This window comes from Chelonia mydas, chromosome 10 (assembly GCF_015237465.2).
Source record: "Chelonia mydas isolate rCheMyd1 chromosome 10, rCheMyd1.pri.v2, whole genome shotgun sequence".
Lineage (NCBI taxonomy): Eukaryota > Metazoa > Chordata > Testudines > Cheloniidae > Chelonia > Chelonia mydas.
In genome coordinates, this window is record NC_051250.2 from 10,321,047 (window position 1) to 10,345,638 (window position 24,592).

The window sequence follows — 24,592 nt, forward strand, 5'->3', positions numbered from 1 at the left end:
ATCCGCACCTCCTGCACAAAGGGCAGAGGCTCTATTGGCTTTCCACCCTCTTTTTGAGACTGGAGAAGCTCAACAGCCTGTTCCTTTCCCAGGGTCGCCCTCTTCTGAGTGGAGCTCCCTCCTTCTAACTCCTGCTCCAGTCCTGGCACCATTTGCCAATGCGGAGAGGCAGGACCACTCCAGCCCAAAGCAGCCTTATCCCCTTCCACGCAAGTGTAGGGTTTATATACCCTGTCACTGGAGAATTTTGAAATTTTCAGGCTTTTTCAAAATTGGAATGAAGCCAATTTTTGAAAAATCATACTCCTTTGAGAAACAGATCTTTCATCCTCTACACTGTTTGTTTTCTCTAAGGCTTTCCATCTGATGACAATATTACCGATGTGGATAAGTTGCACGAACTTTCTCAGGTATGTACTCCCCTTGTCAGAATAGCGCGTGGCTGCTCTCTGAACCACATTGACATACAGTATATGGATATATAGCAGGAAAGGGTGAAGTAGCATGCGAGTGTGAAACCTGTGCTGTTATAATATATTCTATATTTTAGCAATAATGTTCAAGTCTTTCTGTCAAATGACCCATAGCTAGACTGCTTGATCAGAGTGTGAAGAACTCTGCTAACTTGTTATTTCATCTTAATTGTAACCTCTTAGCACTGCCAATCAGGATTTCCCAGCTGTAAATTCAGCATCAGGAAGTCCTGATCCTTAGCACCAAGGGTCAAACAGAGTCTCAAAGAGTTTCAGAAATCTAGTAATGCAGGTGGAACCGGCGGGAGATTTAACAAGCTTGAAGACTCTGTGGGGAGTTGATTTCTAATACCGAGTGCACTCTCAGTGGCCACAATCATGGACTGGTGGTAACTGGACCTGTGCCTTCTGTAACATGCCCTAGTTGACATTTCAATTACCCTAAAGAGGAAGTGGGAAGTGTGCATTCTTGGTAGGCAGCTCTCTCAAAATGTTCTATTATCCAGCCATTTTTTTCACTGCAACAATACATTCCAACACCTTCTTTTAAAGGATAACATCTGATACTTGCCTGTAATTATGCCATTTTTCTCTACAGGTTTCTGCCAGCTGACCTTGAGAGACGTGTCCAGAATCTCAGTGAAACTCAGGTGTCCCACAGCTCCTGGCTCTGGCAATCAGAAATGGAAATCTGTTAATAGGAGATCCCCATTTACTTTTGATGTGATTCATGCGGCAAGGTTAGCACTGAAGAAATAAAACACTGAGACAGGGCCAGTGGAACCAGCAGGAGACATCTGTAAGAGCTGCAAGGGAGAGGGGGAATGCAAGGTGATAAGAATCACTCTGGCTATCATCACATAAATTATTTTATCCAGTCCTCATCCTCACTGTGCAGAGAACTAAAGAGACTGGCAGCAGGAGATTTACACACAACTTGTTGTCCGTCTCTCTTCTTGGTCTAATCTAATTAGAACAATCAGGCTAGCTGGATCCTGAAAAGCAATTGTATTTGCTGTTCTCCCTCAACAATATCATGCAGACTATAGTCTTTTCCTGTGCCTTTACAGGGGCTGAGTTATCAGGCCTTGTATCTGCAGAAGCAGTATCAGCAGAATTCTCATTTGGGTAGGGTCTTTTAACTTCACGAATCAAGGTCAGTGTTATCCAATCAGCACCTGGATAAACTCTTGCAAAACAGCTCTAAAAAATCTCCAGTATAATGGTAACTATCTTCTGTAAAGTTTATACAACTTTGTGAAACTTTTAAAGGATTTTTATGGTGTAGCTCAAGAGCTCTTGAAATGTTCAGTTCCCTGGTGTGCAACGAAACTACAAAACGGAATGACTGTCAAGAATACACTATTCTCCCTCAATTCTGATCTTCAGGGAAGACAACCTGACTGATTTTTGATCCAACTTGCTGTTTCCTCTTCAATCGATAAACTGGAAAAGGGAGCTTTTGGCTTACTTTATATTCACTGTGCTTTTTGTTACCTGGATTCCTACCCGAATATGCTGTCCTCCAGCTCTGCTGACACCAGGTGGGAATTTCTGGGCTGCAAATTTGTATTTTATTTCCTCTTCACTTTTGTGTAGTTTCTCATTCCCTTTCCACCATGAAAAAAGAAAGCCTGCCAGTAGGCTGGCTATAGCCACATTTGCAATTGTGCAATCCCAGAGAGGGAAACCTCTGAGACCGCTCTCCAATAGCCAGTAGTCAAAGCATTATAGAAAGAACTGCTACTCTGGTACAAATCTCAGGAATATCTAACAACAGTAGGTATGCAATATTCAGGAGCGGGTATCTATATCCCTGGCCTTGATATCCCTACCCACAAAGTTGCAATCCAATTTGCTGCTGCAGTTACAGTCCAATTTTAATTTTGTTGTACAATTCTGAAAAGATGGCATGGGTTATATTAAGCCACCAAAAGCTGGGTTTTATTGGATGTCAGTTCATGTTTGATCTATAACTGATCGGCAAACAAATTCTTTTGAAGAATCAACAAGCATTGTTGTAAAGAAAGGCAGAAAGTAACTCAAGTGTGAGCAGAGGTCTGGAAGAATCATGTTCTCTTTAGATTTAAAGTCTGCATCTTTTTTCACCATGCAGAAGTGTCCGGTGAAATATGAAATGAAATCCACATAAAAGCACCAAGCTCAAATACTCAAGTAGGGTGATCAGATAACAAATGTGAAAAATCGGGACGGGGGTGGGGGGTAATAGGAGCCTATATATGAAAAAGACCCCAAAATTGGGACTGTCCCTATAAAATCGGGACATCTGGTCAACCTATACTCAAGTCCTGGAGCCACACTAAGGATTTGGTGTGTCCTCTGAATGCACAGATCATACAGTATGTACAAATATCCTAACGGCAGCTCTCCATTTAGCAATTGCAACTCCAAGGAAATTATTCTCTGTAGAGTCTTTAAAAAATCATACCACCTACTCAGTATTAGGCAAATACAATAACTGTTCCTCTTTCTTCCTTGTCTTCCAGCTTTAATCCTTCGGTAAACACGTATGAGGTTAAATTATTGGCTCATAGATTCCTGACAGTTATAATGCTTTTTCAGTGATCTGCTAACGTTTTAAAGTTCTAGCAGCAGGAAATCTGCTCTTTGAGCACAGAGATATCACACTTCTCTGGATAAATAGCTAGTTTCTTTTATGTTCTTTCAACACTCCCTCATGGACAACTGGGCCAGCGTTTGAAGTCTTACTTCTTGAACGCTTATGCTGCCCATACCCAGTCTCTTCTTTGTAAGAACAATGACTAGCCTAACCAACAGTTATTAAGACAAAACAATATTTCTAAAACCACTAGCTAACCTGGATATCTTAAGCAGTTTTTTCTAACTGACTTTTAAATTTTGGGCTGCCAGTACAATGCTCAGTGAGGGGAAGAGGATTAAAAATACTGCCCAGAGCTAAGATTATTGATGACAGACAATTGTGCAAGCCTCCTTCACACAGCTTTGCCACTGCAATTTAATCTTGACCTGCAACAACCCCCCCACCCTCACCCCTCCAGATATATCAATCCAAAACCTCTCTTGAACAGACACCTCCACATGAACCAAATTGGGCTAAAATGTGTGGGGTTTGAGATGCAGGAAATAACCTCCACACTGAACTACCAGACTCATTTTTATCTCTTGGTACAGATTTGAGCCTGATTTGGCGGACAGGATCAGAACAATGAACTCACCTTCCAAATACGTGAACATAAAAAATATTTGTATAAAACATTTGCAGCATGCAAATAAAGTAATTACATTTTCAATGTACTTACTGGCAAAAAAAACCCCTCACTTCTGGTGCCTAAGTTTAGGCTGCTAAATCCTTATTTGAATATTTAAATATTTTAATTTCTAGTGGCCTGATTTTCTAAAGTGCCAAGCAATTGCAGCTCCCATTGATTTCAGTGGGTGCTACAGCACCTCTGAAAATCAGGTCACTTTCTTTTATGGAATTTTATTTTTTTATGCTTTTATTTCTTTTCTAAATATGGATTTAGGAGCCTAATCTTGGGAACCAAGGTTTGAAAATTTTGGCCATCACCTTTAGCAGAACCGTTTTCAGGCACTGCAGGTGATTTCTGGCTGGACTTGGCTATACTCACTGTCTTCATGAGTGCACAACAGCTGTGGTGGGCTTCGTGGTCCATCTCCTGGTGTGGTGAAACACAGAACTGATGTGTAGTAAGCAGTGAATTTCTTCAAGTTGGTAATGCAGCCACTGTGAACTCCATGAAAATCAGGAGCAATGGTGACTACGGTCACAGACTCTGGTGCAGCCATTGGCCATGCCAGGAGCTGGAATAGAGAAAATTTAAATATAGATTAACACTCATTAAAAGTTGTTTCTTTTCACAATACACTTCATTGCCAAGACCTTGTTAGTCCAATTACAAAAAACAATAGAGTGAAAACAATTGTAAATTCTATCATTGTGCAACTTGAGATAATCTTGTTACTGGGTTCACTGAATGGATATGTACCTTACTACCAACTCTTGACAGAGAATAAAAAGCATGTTTTAAAAATAAATGGCCACAGTTTTTACAAGCTGGGTGCAAAAAGTTAGGTTATTATATCCATATTTGAGCACTTTAAGTAACCTGTTGATAGACTCATAGACTTTAAGGTCAGAAGGGACCATGGTGATCATCTAGTCTGACCTCCTGTAGATTACAGGCCATAGAACCTTACCCACCAACTCCTGCAATAGACCCATAACCTCTGGCTGCGTCACTGAAGTCCTCAAATCATGGTTTAAAGACTTCAGGTTACAGAGAATTCACCATTTACACTAGTTTAAACCTGCAAGTGACCCATGCTGGAGGAGAAGACGAAAACCGCCCAGTGTCTCTGCCAATGTGACCTAGGGGAAAATTCCGTCCTGACCCCAAATATGGCAATCAGTTAGCTGCTGAGCATGCGGGCAAAACCCACCAGGCAGATATCTGGGAAAGAATTCTCTGTAATAACTCAGAGCCCTCCCCATCTAGTGTCCTGTCTCTGGCTGTTGGGGATTTTTGCTACTGGAAGTCGCTGATGGGCCACATGCCATCATAGGCAGTCCCATCATACCATCCCTTCCATAAATTTATCAAGCTCAGTCTTGAAGCCAGTTAGGGGTTTTGCCCCACTGCTCCCCTTGGAAGGCTGTTCCACAGCTTCCCTCCTCTGATGGTTAGAAACCTTTGCCTAATTTCGAGCCTAAACTTGTTAATGGCCAATTTTCTTGTGTCCACATTGGCACTTAACTTAAATAACCGCTCTCCCTCTCAGGTATTTATCCCTCTGATGCATCTGTAGAGAGCAATCATATCTCCCCTCAATCTTCTTTTGGTTAAGCTCAACAAGTCAAGCTCTTTGAGTTTCCTCTCACAAAATAGGTTTTCCAGCCCCTGGATTATCCTAGTAGCCCTTCTCTGCACGTGTTCCAGATTGAATTCATCTTTTTTAAACATGAGAGACCAGAATTGAACACAGTATTCCAGATGAGGTCTCATCAGTGCCTTGTATAACACTTCCCTGTTTCAACTGGAAATACCTCTCCTGATGCATCCTAGGACTGTATTAGCCTTCTTCACATAGGTACTCAGCACTTGTGGCTCCCACTGACTTCACTGGGTTTTTGGATGCTTAGCAATTTTGAAAATCAGGGCATTTATATTTAGGCACCTTACAGGTTTCTTTAAGAAACAGACCTATAAAGTGCCAGTGAAAGATGTAACTGGTGAAACCCTTTTGAAAAGAAAAGATACCTGACTTCAACTAGTAATTTATAAAGCATGAAAAAAATTATGTGGTAGATATAAATGTAGCAGAAATGTTGTCTTCATGCCCGACATAATACAATTCAGAATTCCCATGAGAAGCAGGAACTATAAAGCTGTTGCAATCTAATGGAATTAAAGAAATCCAAGCAAATAGGGTTTTGACAGTTTCAATAAAGTTTTCACTATCTGTTGATAGGTATATATCAGGCTTTTAGTCATTTTATACAGTTGCAAAGGAATTTGCAACTTACATAAATAGCTATGCAACAAAAGTCTCCAAAATTGCTGGACTGAAAGTTGGAATTACATGTGTTAAGTGCTTCTGATTGAAACAAAAGAGAAAATCTAAAACATGGGAAACTGGAAAAAAGAATTTAGGGTGAAATCCTGGCCCCAGTGAGGTCAGTGGGAATTTTGCCTTAGAGTAGATAGAAATATAGGAATTGATTTTCAAAGGCACAAAGGTCATTTATGCACCCAATTCCCATTGACTTTCCAAGTTACTGGGCACCTAGCTCCCATTTATGCCTTTGAAAATCTCTACCCTAGCATCAAAGGAATTAGGATTTGCAACCGATCGAATGTTCCCGTCCTCTCAGTGAGAATTTACATAATCAGCAGATGTTATGTTAGCAGTGACAACAGCTCACTTAGTTTAACATAAGCTTCCTTCTGATGTAAGACATTGTCTCTGATGATATACAGCAGGGCTCTGGAGATACACGGAATTCTCCAATCTGGCCCCAAGAAAATTATATATCAAGAAAGTTATGCTGCCTTGATCCAAACTTTGGTTTACCTTGTATCCCTGATTGATACCATTGATAAATTGCTGTGGTGGAGGATTCCATAGGAACTGGATGGTTGTGGAGTTCACAGCTTCAGCTTGCACATTCTGTGGTGGAGCTGTAGGCACTGTTCAAAGTCACCAGGGAAGATAGATTGAGGGTGGGGTGGATAGACAGGGAGGAGAAGAAGAGATGAATTTAGAAACCTTTAGTTGCCATTCATGATTCACAGGAAATAACAACAGTGCTGAGAAAAGGGACGTGTGATTTATGATTTTGGTGCCCAGCAGCGACTTAAAGAGAAAGGTAATTGGGTTATTTCTCATTTTCTAGTGGAGATTCCTTTAATGGGTAAAGTGAGGGGATGAAATAGTTCTTGTGGCTTATTATTCCACCGATGAGCTTCTCCTAAGGGCTTGAGACAGAAGGTTAGATGATGATAGGTGAATACATCTCTTTCAATTATCCATGGCTGTAAGGGCAATCAATGGTTTCACCAAGAAATTCCCTAAGCCCTTTAAAATCAAACAAGCCTTCTAAGTAGACAAGCAAAGATATAATGTGAACATATAGAAATTCTAATTGAGGAATCATAATAAGGAGACTGCATCTGTATATCATTTACTGTTCTGAAAAATGTATGATGAAGAAATCTCCTGTGAAATACAGATTATCCCCTGGAATAAAGTATTTTTTTCTCCTTTGCTTTTTCCATCCTATTATGGTATTTATTCATATAATATATGCATATTCAACCAAGATGTGCCAAAACCCATTGAAAGTTAGCAAAAATAATATAGGTCACAAATAATAGATGTTTTCAGAGACCTATCCATTGGTGGCCATGTTTGTTTATATTCCATAAAGGGAAGAATTCTCCACCATGGTTTTTGATGCTTTAAAAGTACTGTTTTCATTATGTTCAAATTGGACTTTTCTAGGAAAAATTAATAACCTGAGTCTGAGAAATATCCCCAGTTCCCACTAAGTCCAATGAGAGTTGTGGTTGCTCCCTGCTTTTCAAAATCAGGTCATAAGCTTTTAAAGATTCAAAGGCATTGTGGGAAAATCCTCTTGCTATGGAGGAACTAAAAAGCAAGACAAGCCACCAGAAGGTCTGAAAAAACACAAACGATTATTTATCCACCAGAAGCTGCGCTCAGTGGAAATAAAAATGTTAGTGGAAACCAACCCACCCCAAACTACTAAAAACTCACAATCAGCTAATGATAAGAGAGCAGATCTTCAGCTGGTATACATTAGTCCCAGCTGCATAGAAGCCAATGGAGCCATGACACATTTATACCAGTTGAGGATCTCCTCCGATGGGCCCTACAAAGGAAAATTGGGGTATAAACCAAGCATTTCAGGAATGACATTATAAACTACTCAAGCATCACTCTTCTGTTTAATTTTATGTCACTGAAATTCCTTGATGACTATATGGCTTGGAATTTCTGTTACATCTTTACTACCCTTTCGCCCTTCTATATACACTGTAACAGTATGTCACCATACATTGATTAAGCAGAATTCTATACCCTTAAACTGACTTCTGATGTCATTACTCATGGATTTTACAAAATCAGCAAGTTTGGGGTCAGAATGCTCTAAATTACCACTGAAAGTAGAACATTATTCCTACCATACATTAGAATCCCCAGTATGCATTATAAGGCTTATAATGCTATCTCTTGCCATTATAAAGTTCTTATGGTTTAGAGATTCATGAGAATGTTTTGATAGCATTACAGCTGTATGATACATAGCTTAGGAAATATTATCCCTCATTGTGGTGGGGCAGCTGCAGAAGGGGTTAAAAGCAGCATCAGGGAGGCTGCGCAGAACCCAGTAATCAGGAAAGGGCTTATTGAGCCCACCAATAGGGGGAAGGCTTGCTGGAGCAGCCATTCAGGGCCAGCGAGGGCCATATATAAAGGAATGCTCAGCAGAGCAGAGTGGAATCTCTCCCGGGAAGGTAAGGGAGGAGGACTGGCTGCCTGAGGAAACACCATATATAGAGCAGAATGTGAGGGTGAGCTTCTGGCTGACCACTGCCAGGCTGGGGCCTTGCTACAAGGGCTGAGAGGGTTCTAGGGCTATGGGGGAACTGGCCCAGGGCAAATAGGCAGCAGGTTGGAGGAGGGCAGTAGGTGGCTGCTGGATAAAAGATCCCTGGGTTGGGACCCAGAGTAGTGGGAGGGCCTGGGTCTCTCCCCCTCCCCCTCCTTTCACCTCACTTGCCAATGAGGAGAGTGGCCAGTATCCAGACTGTAGTTTGCACCTGAGGTAAGGGGCTGGACTTTGGACTGCAGTTGGCTGCTGAAGCAAGTGGTGGGACTAAGGACTGTTGTCCTCCCCTGCCCTGGAAGGGAGGGAGAAAGCAGAGTGGGGCACAGCCAGATGGCCATGCCCAGAACAGGATGCTGCGGTCTGGGGAGTGACGCGGGTCCAAAGAGTGGAGACAGCAGTGAGGGCAGGCGTGACGCCACTAGATGAAGGTGGACTGGAACGGCCGAGAGCTAATTCCCAGGATGACTAGCAGGAGGTGGTGAGTCCCACCCTGTAACACTCATAAACAAACCTCTTCTTACCAAAACTCTGATGAAACCTTTCATGTCACTGGAGTCCTGTGGTGTGTGTATAGTCCTATTCATAGCTTCCCTGTGTAGTGTTTTGTATGTTTGATGGCTCACATTAGAAAAGCTTATTTTGTAAATTAAAATTCCTGCCTTCCTGTATATTTCTTGATTATTTTTAGAATATATTTTTCAGATTTCCTATTATAGGAGAAAACTGTTTTAAACACCTTTTTACACTTAGTTTGACATTAGACAGTTATGAACAACTGTGATAAATGAAGGGGGGTGGGGAGCTCCCTTTTATGGACAGCCAGCCAGTCAGTTAGCCATAAAATTCCTCTTAGTAGCTGTTCTCTACTTGCTTTACCTGTAAAGGGTTAACAAGCCCACAGGTAAAAGGAAAGTAGTGGGCACCTGACCAAAAGAGCCAATGGGAGGGCTAGAACTTTTTAAAATGCGGGGGAAACTTCCTTTTGTCTGTATGTTGTTGTTCTCTAGGAAAGAGGAGAGCAGTTATGCTGTGAGAAGCTTTAAGCCAGGTATGAAAAACCATCAGATCATGCCTAAAGATTGCTTATCTGAACCCCAGAAATGTAAATAAATTAGGGAATGTCTAGAAAGATGCAATTAGGGTTATTTCTTTTATTTTTTTATTGGCTTGTGGACTCCTCTGTGCTAACTCCAGATGCTTTTTGTTTTGCTTGTAACCTTTAAGCTGAACCTCGAGAGCTATCTTGATGTTTAATTTTTGTAACTTTTTTTAGATCTAGCAAAAAGCTTAAGTTCCAGATGTATTTTCTTTCTTCTTTGTTTTTAATAAATATTTACCTTTTTTAAAAACAGGATTGGGTTTTTGAGTCCTAAGAGGTTTGTGCATGTTTAATTAACTGGTGGTAACAGCTGATTTCCTTTGTTTTTCTTTCTCCGCTCTTCCCCAGACGGGTGTATGAAAGGGTTTGAGGGTACCCCAAAGGAAGGAATTCCCAAGTGCACCTTTCTGTTTTCAAAGGGGTTTCTGCACTTGGGTGGTGGCAGCATCTACCCATCCAAGGTCAGAGAGAAGCTGTAACCCTGGGAGTTTAATACAAGCCTGGAGTGGCCAGTATTAATTTTTAAAATCCTTGCGGGCCCCCACCTTCTGCACTCGAAGTGCCAGAGTGGGGAATCAGCCTTGACAACAGCTCATTGATGGATTGTAATATCCTCCTGCATGGTATTTTGACATGAGGGGTAAATCAAGCATCATCCTCTCCCCTTTTTCCTTCTCAATTAATTCTGACTATATTGGGGGGGGGGGGGTGTATAAAATCTGAATGTTTTGGTTGACAGATATGCCTACAGAAAAATGAAATTCTAACACTCATTCATATAAATCAGAGAATACCATTAGGAATAGTTTGTTGTTCATAGAGTACAACGAATATATGTAAAGGTGACCGAATATTGTTATGCAGGATATATGATAGTTAAATATCAAGCCAGTCCTAACAGCACATTCCTAAAAAAGTTGTTCTAAAACATTTTCTGTATCCTGCACATTCCAAAATAGGAATAAGCTGGCATTTTGTTGGACATCACCTTTTTCTTTAAGGGTGAAATCCTGGTACCATTGATTTCAGTGGTGCCTGGATTTTATCCTAAGAGTCCAGAGGACCTTTTAGGAACTGGGAAATCTGCGTTGTGGGAACTGTCATTTGCCACAGCATTGAGAATTTACTAACAGAAAAGAAGCATGGCCCTAAAAACATGGGGTTTCATTTATAATTCTCATGCTAGTAAACTTCTAAGAAGGCCAGGCAAACACTTAGAAGTGTTTACAAAAGTTTTAGAAATGTGGATAACCATTTTTTCCATTTCTTTTTATGAATGTTCTGAAATTAGAATAAATCATTCTAGTCCAAAAATACCTATTACAAGAAGAAAAATAAAACCTTTGGTATGCTGGAAAGCATGATTTATGGTATAATTTATCTTTGGAATTCTTTATAGAAAATCAACATCTACATCTTAATGCATTTTAAAAATGGAGAGAACAAGGCTGGCTAATGGGCATAAGCTTAATTTTATTGCATACAATAAGCATACTACAATCCATTTTTATCAGTAAAAATGTGGCAATATAATCCTGAATTTACTTCAAAGCATAACGCTAAATTCTCTCTTTATGTGCTGAAGTTAAAATTGACCTCCATGGTTATCTGAACAAGTGTATATTAAAACATTAACTTGAGCTGTGCTACATTTACATCATGGCTGATCTCTCAAACAATGCTCCAGATTAAATCATCAGTAAGTAGCAAGAGCTGAAATTGGCAACTAAGGTATCTCTAATTATACACAGTATTTAGCCATGCAGATCTGGCTAAATCATGTTTGTTTCTTATTGAACACAAAGTATTTACAAAGAAATCCTTATGTAATTGCATGCTGGATTTTTTTAAACCTAATTTTGGTCATGTTTGTGATTATACTGAAGATCTCACATTGGAGTACAGCTCCAAATTTGTGTGACACCTTTGAGACATCCCTGAATTTCAGAGCATAGTTGGTATGACAGAACCAACCTTTATATTCCTCCCAGTAAAGTTAATTTCGCTAGAAATGTATTAGAACTCAACTGCTTGAATTTTAAAACATTCTAAAACTACTCTTAGCAGAAAAGGTCACGGAGGCACTGTAGATAAAAGCCATTAAATGGGGTTGGCCAACAAGATTATGGGAATAAGAAGGAATTAAGGATAAACACATGTTCATGTCTCTAGCTATGTGTGAATAGGCATTTAAATCGCACACAGATTCAGATAGACAGACTACCAGTTTTAAATATAAATCTTCAACAAAGGCATGCAGAAAGATCCCAAGCTCCTGGCTTTCAGGATGCCAAGATTTTTCTCTATCTGAGAATTTGGTTGTTCCTTTAATGCAGAGGTTTCAGGTGCTAAGCTGCAGAGCCCCAGTGGGAGCTCCGGAAAGAATTTTGCCTCAAAAGCACACAATTCTTATTGTGCAGCTGCTGATACACCCCCTTAGGGAATGAAGCATTTTCTCCCTAAGCACCTGGCCTGAGATCCAGGCCTGTAATTCTGTGCCCCTTCTGTGTAGGGGCATAAAGGGGAAGTGAGCTCCTTGTTTCCTCCCATCTTGATAAATCATAAAGCAGCAGTTCACAATCTGACCGTAGACAACTGGTTGTTCTAAGCCAGAGGTAGGCAAACTATGGCCCGCGGGACCGTCCTGCCTAGCCCTTGAGCTCCCAGCTGGTGATGCTAGCCCCTGGCTCCTCCCCTGCCATCTCCCCTTTCCCGCAGCCACACCGCTGCCCGGGCAGCACTCTGGCCCGCTGCTCCTGTTGGGCAATGTGGCAGCATGGCTGGCTCCAGCATGGTAAAGGGGAGGGGAGTGGGGGGGGGGTTGGATAAGGAGCAGGGGGTCCCAAGGGGCAGTCAGGGGACAGGGAGCAGGGGGCAGTTGGATGGGGTGGAGGTTCTGGGGGTGGGGGCAGTCAGGGGATGGGGAGCAGGGGGGGTTGGATGGGTCGGGGGATTCTCAGGGGGACGGGAAGTGGGAGGGAGTGGATAGGGGGCAGGGGCCAGGCTGTTTGGGGAGGCACAGTCTTCCCTACCCAGCCCTCCATACAGTTGCACAACCCTGATGTGGCCCTTGGGCCAAAAAGTTTGCCCACCCCTGCTCTAAGCAGATTCCCTTCTGCAAGTCTCTTGGTCTTTGTTTCAACAACTTGGCCTAAAGGAATAACAGGGAGAAATCTATTTTTTTAAAGAACAAAGAACCCAACACTTGGAGATGATATTCTTGATTCAAGGATAGCAGCTACATTTCTTCCTCGGGACTATTTTCTACACACAGAAGGCAGCCCTGCTGACAAGTTTTCAATGAAAGGGAACGAGATTTCCTTTATGACTCCCTTCATATTGCTAAGGAGGAAACATCTTCAGTATACTCCTCTTGCTCTTCTGCCTCTCCCTATCATGTCTGTCAAGGATTCACTAATCTGGTGATTCTGACCTTTCATGAACTCAAGAAGCACCATTCACTCAACTGTTCCTAACCTTTATGATAAGCACAGATGCATCCAATAGAGGACGTCTCTAAACTGCACAGCTTTGGAAGAAAAAAAGAGATCAGACTGCATATCCATGTCTTGAAACTTTGGGCTACAAGACTGGCCCTCAGAACTTTCCTGCTATCAGTTGGAGGAAAAATGGTGAATTGTCACATACAACATGAATAACACGGGGGCTGCTAAACTGGCCAATGAGTCTCATTCTCTCCTCCTCCCCTCTCATGGGAGCAGGTTGTGTTGATGGAATACTTTGGTCTAATTTTGATTGTTGGGTTTAGTGTGTAGGTGCTGGGTGGTGTTGACCGCCTGCAATTCACAGGTGGTTAGACTAGATCTGGTGGTCTCTTCTGGCCTAAACGCTATGTCTCTAAGAGATGCATTTCCTTTTGCTCTAAACTTTCCAGTCAAAAAGAATTAATCAGAGAACAACTTAAACCTCAGGTTTCAGGACCAGCATGAATGGCCCCTCTCTTTTCCAGTTGGCTCATTTAGAGTAGACCTATTGGTTTCCTGAAGCAATGTTAAGTGATCAAATTTATTCTGAGTGGGTCACAAAGGCATTTTCTTCTGGGATGGGTGCCATTTCTCCTGGTCCCTTTGGTACTTCAGTTCTTGCAGAAAATAAAATAGAGCAGGGTTCACATAATCTTGGTAGTTCTGGGTTGTGCTGGGCAAGCATGGTTCTTCAACCTGTTGGCACTGTTATTGGCACTCTCTTTTTGGCACTCTCTTTACTAATCTCATTTATCTCCTCTTAAAAGAACATCTTGAGTCAATTTGCCTGGTAGTATGGCTCGTGTCCATAATGTCTGCAGGTTTTGAGTGTTCATAGTTTTGAGTTTTGCCCTACCATAATTGGAGGGCATTTTCCGTATTACACATTCTAAGTACAGTAGGCCACCTAGGAACCTATTTTGCCCCCGTACTCCCATTACCATAGCACTTCCCAAGTATTTAAAACAACAAATTCTTTCTCATTGCCACACTTGTCAGAGAAATAGCTTGAGTAAAATGGTATGAAATGGGACCAATGTTACAGACTGTTTCCTCACGAAATCAGACAGATGTATATTGAAATTATAACTTTCTCCTTGGGGTTTGGGAGCAGCTTTTGAGCACTGGAGACTCAGGTGTAGTTCTCCTCAGTGTGGAGCCACAGTCTCTCAGACACATCACAAAGGTGACCCTTGAGGGCTCTGAAAGTGGGTGGGGAATGTGATGTCCATCTACTATGTAAGTTATTTGAAGGCTAATGTAAATCCATGGACTGGCATTTAACTTTGTGAGGAGCTGTTCAAAGGGAGAGCACCTAAGAAGTCAATAAGATTGTTGAGATCGAAGTGCTAGATCCCAGAGTGAAGAGAAGAAAAACTGTCTCTCTCCTGGACCAAACACAGCAAGGGAGATGACTTGCATCACCCGCCAAAAGACTTATGTATATGAAATAACTCTTCTGTGCAGAGATACTCGGAAGCCTCAACTTTTCACACAGTGATGAAAAGTCCTGAAGGACTCTGTTCAAATGAGCAACAGCTACTCTGTGCAGAAAGTTGGCACAAATCCCTGTCAAAGATAACATCAAAGAAGTAAGGAACAGCTGGAGAAACCCTGATGAAGAAAGGCATGCATATATATAATATATACACACACACAGCATCAAAGGGTTATGCTGAATATCCCACTGAAAGACTTTTGGGGTTTTGAAACAGTCAAGCCCTTAGACCTCAGGATGTTGCATGCTTTGCCAATATATCTCAAAGGACCTGACTGACATTATAACTCAGTTTCTGTGAGTTCAGGTCTTCAGGCATCTTGCAAGTTACATTCTCACTTAGACACTGGCCACGAGTTATTTTAAAAGAGCTCCGAGCAGCTGATCGTCAACTATGGGTTCTTGGGCTGCCACTACTAAATGCCAAAAATAATAAAATTATATAACAATAAACAATAAAAGTCCAATCATGTGCATTCAAGGGCAAGGCCACAGCTCACGTGGCCAATGAGGTAGGAGGTGGAGGGGAATTCAATATTAACGTGTTGATCTGCTCTGAGCACTCATTTGCTGCCAGGGTTTTGATTGCATGGCACATTCAACTAATGCCAGGTATTTTAGGTATTTTTTCTATCCACAGACAGGAAGGTTCTTGCCAGTGCAACCTGAATCACTAGTGTGTGTGAAGTGGGGTGTGTGTGTGGAGAGGTGGGCAAGGTGCATAGATGCAGGTTTCTTAGGCTCATCTTTAAACTATATTATGGATTATAAAACAGTTTCCACCCATGCTCTGATTTACGTTCCTGGTTTGGTTTAGGAGGCACAGTCAGCAGTGATAAATGGTCACAAACAGGTGTCTGTACATTCTCCAGGTGCAGGGAGAGTGGCATAGGACATGATACATTTCTTAACGTATGGAAAAATGATACTAACTCTGCTTCAGATTAGACTGGGGCTGTGCAGCCTCCCCTCTGTTCAACTCCAAATGTGAAAAGGCTTCAAACTGTTTTTAAAGTGGGTTGAAAGCCTGAGGATATCCGCAAGAACTTCCGCAAGGCATGCATTAGGGGATGGCAACATCCATTCTGGAGCTATTTATTGCTATTGTGAATTACTTAAAAAGGGAACCCCTAGCTTTTTCATTTGTACTAGGTAAGAATTACATAAAGATAAATAGGGCATTGCAGATTGTCCTGCATTATAAATACTTCTACCAGTCAAACTGAATGCAGGACCAACTGCACTTCGTTTGTAACAGAGGATTTATATCCTTACAAATGACAACAGATAGCTGCTGTTATCTTTCATTAGTTCACTACCTCTGAGAGATAACTTGGACTGTTTCCTTGCTCTTTAACTGTCTTGGTAAACTGGTGCTGCACTTGCATAGTCTATTTTTAAAATCTCTCTAACTCACAATATGTTTATTCACATCATAATGTACTCCTACCAACAATTAGCAAACCATTACATATACTTCACTGATTATAAACTAGCATGCACTGTAAAAGTGTTAGTTTTTCAAATAGTTTAATTGTTTTTATGACCTACTAAAGCAGATATCATGAGACTGTCTATTGCTCAAAATCCAGTCCTGCAATCTTGGAAATCAATGGACATCTTAAGGACCTGACTCTCAATTATGCTAAGGATTCTTCATACTGATCCAGTAGTGTAAATACGCCTTTCAGTAGGTGTAAAAGTAATTACAAATCCTTTTGTTATAGATGTAATTCCCACCCACTTCAGGGCACCTGTATATTGCCAGAGAGGTATAAAGGAGCTTTAGTGTAAATGAGAATAAGAATTATGGCTCCCTTTTCCTCTTGGTAATGCCTCTATCTCACTTGAACCTCTCCTGTACAATCCTGTCTCTAGAGTATGTTTCCCTTCATAAAGGTAAACATACGACAAATCCTTGCACTATTTGTTCACCCTGTCTAAAATTAGTGACTGCAAAGGATTTGCAGTTTAGACTGCACAGTGGAGCTCACCTCCCTGTAAAGTGTACTCTGTCACTGCTCTGCTGAATGGTCCCAGCCCGGCTCCATTATAAGATGCCACCTGGATTTCATACTGAGTCCAGATGATCAGGTCTTTTACCAAACAGTAGTTAATCTCTGCGCTGGTGATGTTCTTATAGTGATACTCCCCAGGGAGGCCTGCCAGGCGATACCTGCATACAGAAAAGGAAAATTCAATGCAGTCAGTTAAAAGACATCAATTCTATCAAATGCACTGACTAGCAAAACAGCTTCCTCTCTGAAGATGCAATATTCATACTTTTACTGCAGAATTATACAAAGGATAATAGAACGTCCTCAAAAAAAAAAAAACAGACTAACCCCTGATAAGACCATAGCCTGCTTGACTGCTGTAGTATTTATAATCTGATTTCAATGAAATTACACGCTCAGGGCTAAACAAAACTGGCATTTTATCCTGTTTTATGGCTGTAGAAAAATTATAGCTTTTAAAATGTGGCTTGTCTAGTAAAAGCTATGATTTAGTATAAAAAATATCTTGGACAGGATTTTTATCAGGGTGCTGATGTAAATCAGTTTGAGAAATGTTTTCTTCCTCAGTCTCTAAACCTGAAAAGCAAGATGATCTCGGTAGTGTTCAAACCTTCTGGTCTAAGGGACTGTCAGCTCAAGCCTGCAACAAGAACCCACTTTCACAGAATGATTATAACAAGGCCTGAAACAGGGGTTGCCTAGGGACTGAAGAGCTTGCTATAGAGTGGGAATCAGAAGAATGGCAATATGGAGATGAAACAGTTTGCCAAATAAGGATTAGTAATATATCTATATAGTGATGAACCTCTGCCAAAGAGGTGGAGCAATTGAATACGTTTCCCTGTAGCAGTTGTTATGGAAAATAGAATTGGATGCATATTTTAGAGCCCTTTTTTGGTGTGTCCTTTTGGACTCTGAGAATCCACTGTTCTCTATCATTTCCTCTCAAACAGTCCCTGGAAATTTGAACACTTCAAGTGAGACTGTTTGCTTTTTTCCCTTTAGGAAACAAGCTGTGTAGTAGATACTTACAATATGCTAATCAACATATCAGAAATAAGTAGACCAAATGGCATTATGACTTGCAAATGAAGCATTGTCATTCTGTGAAAAGGCAAATATGGGAACGTTTGGATTTTTATTCATCATACTATTTTTATGCTGTTTTAAGTGAGCCCCTGCTTAACAATAACTAAAGGCTTATCTACATGAGAGTTTCATTGGTTCATTTATGGTCCGATTTTAAACCAATATAAGTTTAATCAGTGCAATCCCTGTGTTTAGACAAGGCCTAATTCTTAGAGATTTTGTTGTTCCTAGAGAGATCTCCGTGCAGCTCTTGATCATCCAATAGCAGTGATACAGACAACCGCAAAGAGTTGGGAGAGCAGTGTGGCTTCCTGACTTGGTCACGTTTTGTACTGTGAGACTACATTAGCATAGCTCCATGAAATATTAACACAAAATCACAAGGAAAATATAGCAAAGCAATGTCAGGATCTCTCCCTGGGACTATTAGGTGGCTCTCTCTGCCCCCATTCAATGCAAGATCTCCCCTTCCTCCACTTATGAGATGATAGGAAGGTTGTATGAATCTTGGCAATGTCAATTCGTTACTCAGCACTCTGTTTTCTCTCACAGGTAGCAGTCAAAATGTGGAGTGCTCTTGTGGTCTAATCTGTTGTGCTCTTAGTATGACACCCCTATAAAAACAACACAATGCTGGGGAGAAAAAGAGCAGAGGAAAAAGGCCAGTTCAGAAATGTCATGTCCTAGTGACTTTTCTCACTATATGTACACTTTGATGCCTATTGTTATAGGCTTTGTGCAGTGCACCCTCACTTTTAAGATCAGGCATTCTGTCAGTTTAAGTCCAATACATCCTCTGTGGTGGGACTCTTTGCTGCACAGACAGAGCAATGGACCTGATGTTATAGTGGGTCTTTTCCATTCTTAATTTTAAAAAGGCACCTTTAATACAGAGCTACTGTAGTCAAACTCAGCTGAAACTAGTACAGAAAATCCCTTTAACAGCAAATACCTTCCTGTAATCTTCTCATTTTGAATCCCAAGAATAACCCTGGAATATTACAGGGGAAAGTTTTATTATGACAATTTTAAATTCCCATTGAATGGTTTGTTTCCCTACTCAGGAGCCTAGACACAATAATTTAAACGTCTAAATAATGTTTTCCACAAACTCACACAGACTGATGCCAATGGACTGGATAACTCTCTACTAATATGAAAAGGGATGTTAGAGAGGACAGGGATCAATTATGCTAATTTTGCATGAGCTGCAGAAGGAAATGTTTAACCTAAAAATTAGTCAGCATGTTATATGAAACAGTCAGACAGTAGAGCAAGTTGCAACGGGTAGGGAGGCTGTGGAATTGCTGTCTCCAGAGGTATTTAAGGACAGATTAACTACCAATCTATTAGGGCTGGTTTAGGAATAATGAAACCAATCCTGTGACAAAGCAAAGGAATGGACTAGCTGACCCACTAGAGTGCCTTTTGATCCCACTCATTCAGCAGTATATCAGCGCCCAGAGAAAATGGTAACAGATTCTCTGATCCACCAAGGTTGCTTACCAACCAGAAATTCCCATTGAAGACATCTTCCTCTGCAGGGGGAAATCTCCTAAACTAACCTCCTGCATCAACCCTGGAATAAATGGGGAGAAAGGGGCACAGTAGCGGCAGAAAGGGGCACGGCAGAGCTGAGTTCCACCAAACGTGACACTACACTGCCATTAGGCACCTCAGTGGTGTAAGCAAAGAGCAGGACACCTCCTGTTCTACCACAACCAGAGCCCTGAATGAGGGAACTGCAACCGGCTTGCCAGGGCTGCCCCTTTCCATTATATCTGTGCCCAGTAGAGAATAAGGGCCTGCAGCTTTCCCCAGCAATCCATCTGAACTCAAAGCTTCAGCTTTAGTCTTTGGCATATTTAAATTTTGATTCACCAGGCTTTCATCAAGACATGTAGTAAACTGGCCAAGACTGATGGCGTGCAAACAGTGTTGCCTACAGTTACCGTTTGTTATTTATAGATGGACCCATAGATGTGTATGACACAATAGTTGCTGCAGACAAATCCCTGCCCAGAGGAGCAGATAGTCTACAGAATAGATATAACACAGAAAAAGATGACAATAAAAAAGGTGTGGTGTAGAAAGCATAGAAGTGCAAAGCTTACCATAGTGAGAGCTCACCAAATACAGTGTGTGTTGTGTACACATCTTTTTACTACTTTAAAAAATTTTTTTTTTACAAATTTGACATTTGGAAAACTGCTGGGTGAGAAAGCTGGGGTGCAGGCATAAAGTCAAGAGTTATATAAACCACACTGTTGTATCCTCTGTGATTGGGCATACAGACTTCATTATTTGGGTGGCAGGGAGACAGTTAACATTCTTCAGCTGTGTCTGCACTAGGCTTGGCAGGAAATTTCCACCCTCAGCAATACCACCAAAGCAGCTCCATCAACAGTAGCAAAGTGGTAACACTAGTGTAAACAGGGCATGAGCATTTTTACCACCATATCCTTTAGCAGTTCTAGAGGACACTGGTAAAAATGCCACCAGCAATCTGTATTCTGTCTAAACTGGGGCTCCAACCTTCCATGGCGCTATACCAGTGGTTGTACACTGCTAGATTTTCCAGAAAATAATCTTGTAGACAAGGCCTTCCTGAGCAGAGTGAATGCCACGCTGCCTGCTCTCACTGCAGGGACAGTTAGCGAGCCAACTGGAACCATGCAATCGCTGAGTCCAGCTGGACTGGTTACTGACTCCCAAAGAGACTAGAAAATGAATGTGCTCTGGGAAGTCTCTCAATATGATCATACCTGTTTTAGGAGCCACATCCTCTCCATACATAAGCGGAAAAATTGGATGAAATAAGTTTCAGAGTAGCAGTTACCCATTTGAAGTCCCTTTTCATTAACTTAGTATAGCTGGGCTGCACAAAGACTATTTACTTAATTTATTTTCAACTCCAAACCCTAATCTGGCTATGGCTCACCCGATCTGTGCCATCTACTTTATTGGCAGAATCCTTGTTCTTTCAGAACCCAGAATGCCACTGTTCCACTTGTGTGATATGTCTGACTTAAATTATGAGCTACTTGCGGTAGGGAGTCTTTGCTTTGTATGCAAAGCACTATGCACACATATGGTACAGTGCAAATAATAAGTAATGATAAATTAGACATTGTCTTTTAAACATTCTTTCTTTTTTATTTGTCAAACCACTAGGATGTCCACCTATAACACACTAAGATATTTAGTGCCAGACTCTATATTAAGATCCCTCTAGGCTAGAGCACAAATCACTTACCTTAGGATGTACCCATGGAGAACCCCATTATGTTCACTTTCAGGAGGAGGCTGCCACTGAACCATGATAGACTGATTGGTACGTCCACTGGCTACTATGTTTTTAGGAGGAGCGCTGGGAGGTTCTTCAGGTAACATCAATCTAAGCACAAAAGAATGTGATGGGATGTGGGCGTTGAGATAAAAACAAAGCTCTAGCTTTTTATTTTGTGTCCACTAAATGTGAACCAGCTTTATTTACTAAAGTCCAAAGACTAGAAAGAAGCATAATGCTGACCAAACTACTGACGACTTGCATGAAATAGTTACAACAAATCAACACAATAGAAAATCAGTTAAGCAAGCAACAAGGAGGACAGCTGAGGTAACCTTATTCTCTCTGAATCCCCCATGCTGCTCCAACTATATAAAAACATTACAAGCCTGAATGAGTTAGAGCTCAGATCAGAATCTGTGACTCCTTTGACTCTTTCAATATTTTTCATATCAAACGCCTACATTTTGAAAAAGCCATTTAAACCTCAGCTGTTCTACAATTCAAACTCATAGCAAGCTTTGGTTTATAAAGGAAGGGGGATGCATCTGAAACTTAACTTGATGAAGCCATCCTTCTATGTCACAACTGAAGTAATTACAGAAGTGAAATGCAGTGACTGGGTGAGTGCTCTGCCCAGTCCAGAGTTAACCACTGAGTCTTTAACCACAGGAAAAAAATATGTTGGCCCTACGTGCACTCACTCCATCTCCTTCTATGATCCTGTTTGATTGTTACTCTGCAAAGATGGATGGACCTCTGTCCCCAGTGCATGCAGAATATGCTGCTGCTGCTAACTGCCAGGATGGCTAAATACTGTTCAAAGTTCTTAGGCACTTCATGTTACTAGGGGTATCCCCTGAGTGCCCACATCCCCCCACTATGATACAAAAAGTAACTTAATTTTAACAATTCTGAACAACTGACAGATTAGGGGTTACTTCACATGCTGTGCATTTTACATAGGGATCTACTTTTACTTTACCTGCTGGTCTCAGTGCTGTACTGGCCCTTGCCCACCTGGTTAACAGCACACACCCTAAATTGGTAGGTACGGGCTGGAGTTAATCCACTCACAGTGATACTGGTCATTTTAGGGTTAACATTTGATAGATGCACTTTCCAGGGAGAGTCTGGTGGAGGAACACACACATGTTAATAATATTGAGGTGCTTGTTAAAACACCTTAAGAAGTGAGTGAATGGCTATGACTGCAATATGCTTCCTTTAACTTCTTTCCTCAAAGGAACTTTAGAACCTTCTTTCCTCAGATGAACAAAAGAAACCTTCTTGTCTATCCCCATGGTTCAGCAGATTGCACATTTGTCTACTGGAAAGGGATGCTACACTTGTCACTGTGTAATACCTAAAAACTGTATTCATTCTCATTTTAATAAAAGAGGAAATGAGCATAATAAAGACAGATGGGCCATGTATTTCGTGACCCATCTGTTTAGCAGGCCATTACAACACCACACCTATGAGTAGTCTCTGGCTGAAGGGCTGTAATGAAATTCGCAGCTAGTCTACAACATTTTTCTACCCAGCTCTTTAGCAGGTGTGGAAGAGTGACTGTCATCCAAATTAGCTCTTTGCTGCAAGGCCCGGGAAGGCTTCTACATGCCTGGACGTTTTCTACAGATGTATTGTCTTATTTTCAGTCTAATCATTTCTTAGGCTGGCTCCTTGGAATAAACTGCTCTGGCAGTAGTGTAAAACCTCCATTGTCAGTTCACATACTTCACACTCTGAGCTTCTCTGCTGCCTGAATTACATTCCCAAGTTTCAGAGAGGTGAAAAATGAAATATGTTGGAAATTAAATATTCTGTCGTCTTTTCACCTTAGCATGTCATATATTTCTTGTACACAGCAGGTTGCAGGACTGCTACTAGCAGGTCACACTTCTGTACCAGATATGAAGTGGCCACAGAGCTTTCTTCTTATAGTGAACAGATGTGGCTGAGGTTAGCTTAAATAAGGTATGGTATACACGGTGCCACCTAGTGACAGATCAGTATAATACAGGTTAGCATTCCATTATATCTCCCCCTTAAATTCTACATTCCTACCATTTACAAAATTTACACTATCATGCTGTCTTTGAAGTTCAGTACAGATCAATCTGTTAAATGTCTCTGAATCATACTGGTTTTCTAATTACATGACCCGAATGCATAGCAACTTTGTAATCTGGCTGCCCATTTGCTGCAACAATTGGCTGTGCTCCGTTTGGAATCTTTGAATCATCATCTTCTTGTTCTATGTCTGCCATCTGTAGAATTTTCTCCGATTGTTCAGTTCTGAACAAATTGTAGATGTTAACAGTTTCTGTTGAACTCTCCACTGTTGGCCTCCATCACACATGATCTGAACAATGAATTCTTTTTCTTTATGACAGCTGAAGTTTTTCTCTTTCCAATTTGACATGAACTCAGTCACCAGGTTCTCGACTTGGTAGTTCTCTGAGTGGTGCATGCTGTTGCCTTTTTATCCAATTTAGCAACTCTCTTCATGTCTGGCCACTTTGGAAAAGACTATCTCCAAAGTTGGAACAGTACTACTGAGTTATCTTCCCATCAGAAGTTGTGTAGAACTAGATCCAGTAGCTGCTTTTGCTGTTATCTGTAACTCAGAGCAAGAAATGGCTCTTCCAGCTGTAGGATTTTCTTGACTGTTTCTACAGGTCTCTCAGCCCCTCCATTCACTTGTGAGTAATGTGGACTGTTAGTAATATGATCAATCATATTTAGTTTAGAATGACTTAAGTTCTGCTGCAGTGAATTGTAGTCCATTGTGTGTCACTAGTTCTGGAATACTGAAGCGAGCAGAAGTGCACTTGAGTTTAATAACACTGCATCATGCTTTGTCTTTCAAGTTAATTATGTCTATGCACTTGGAAAATAGACCAGTATGATCAGGTAATGATGTCTTCTGAATTAGCATAAATCGAGTTAGTCTCTTTCAAAGTCTGTCTGGTAGAGGTGTTTGTACACTACATTGTGTCTCAAGTTTATTTGTACTGGATCTCCTTTCAAAAGTCCAATATCTTCAAATTCTCTGAGTTCTTCCACCTTTTTCATTAGGCCCATCGTGGTTTTCATGCCTAAGAAGGTTGTTGGCCTTTGATAGGGTTCCCATTTGTCTGGGTTTTCCTGGATGCAGCCTCTCTTTTTGAGCCCTCTTTCTCTGTTCAGGTGACTTTTCAAATAACAGGAAACGTCTGGGGTTTTTGCAGAGCAGACAAGCTGCAGCTCAGAAAGAGCCCTGATTGATCCACTTCCTAATTGGTCCCTCCTGTCCACCTGCAGCTGATTGGTCCATTCCTCTGAAAGCCACAGCTGCTAAATCTCACCCATGGAGGTCCCATAAGAAGGGGCTGACTGACAGCTGTCACTGCTTGCACCAGCTGCCCTCACACCATGATAGGGAGCAACACCTGTTAGGACCCCCACCACAGGACCCTTCTAGCACCTCCAACTGTA

At 41.3% G+C, this 24,592-nt stretch overlaps 1 protein-coding gene across 2 annotated transcripts in view; it reads right to left on the reverse strand.

The window, feature by feature from the left end:
- SDK1 (sidekick cell adhesion molecule 1) overlaps positions 1 to 24,592 on the reverse strand; it is a 646,346-nt gene that overhangs the window by 135,628 nt on the left and 486,126 nt on the right. For both annotated transcript variants that reach the window (XM_037910909.2, XM_043523779.1), the window contains exons 16-21: positions 22,095 to 22,242; positions 21,077 to 21,217; positions 16,708 to 16,889; positions 6,570 to 6,685; positions 4,106 to 4,298; positions 1,045 to 1,143 (exon numbers count right to left, since the gene is read on the reverse strand). In XM_037910909.2, coding sequence (XP_037766837.1) covers positions 1,045 to 1,143; positions 4,106 to 4,298; positions 6,570 to 6,685; positions 16,708 to 16,889; positions 21,077 to 21,217; positions 22,095 to 22,242 — 879 coding nt within the window. The remainder of the gene's footprint in view (positions 1 to 1,044; positions 1,144 to 4,105; positions 4,299 to 6,569; positions 6,686 to 16,707; positions 16,890 to 21,076; positions 21,218 to 22,094; positions 22,243 to 24,592) is intronic.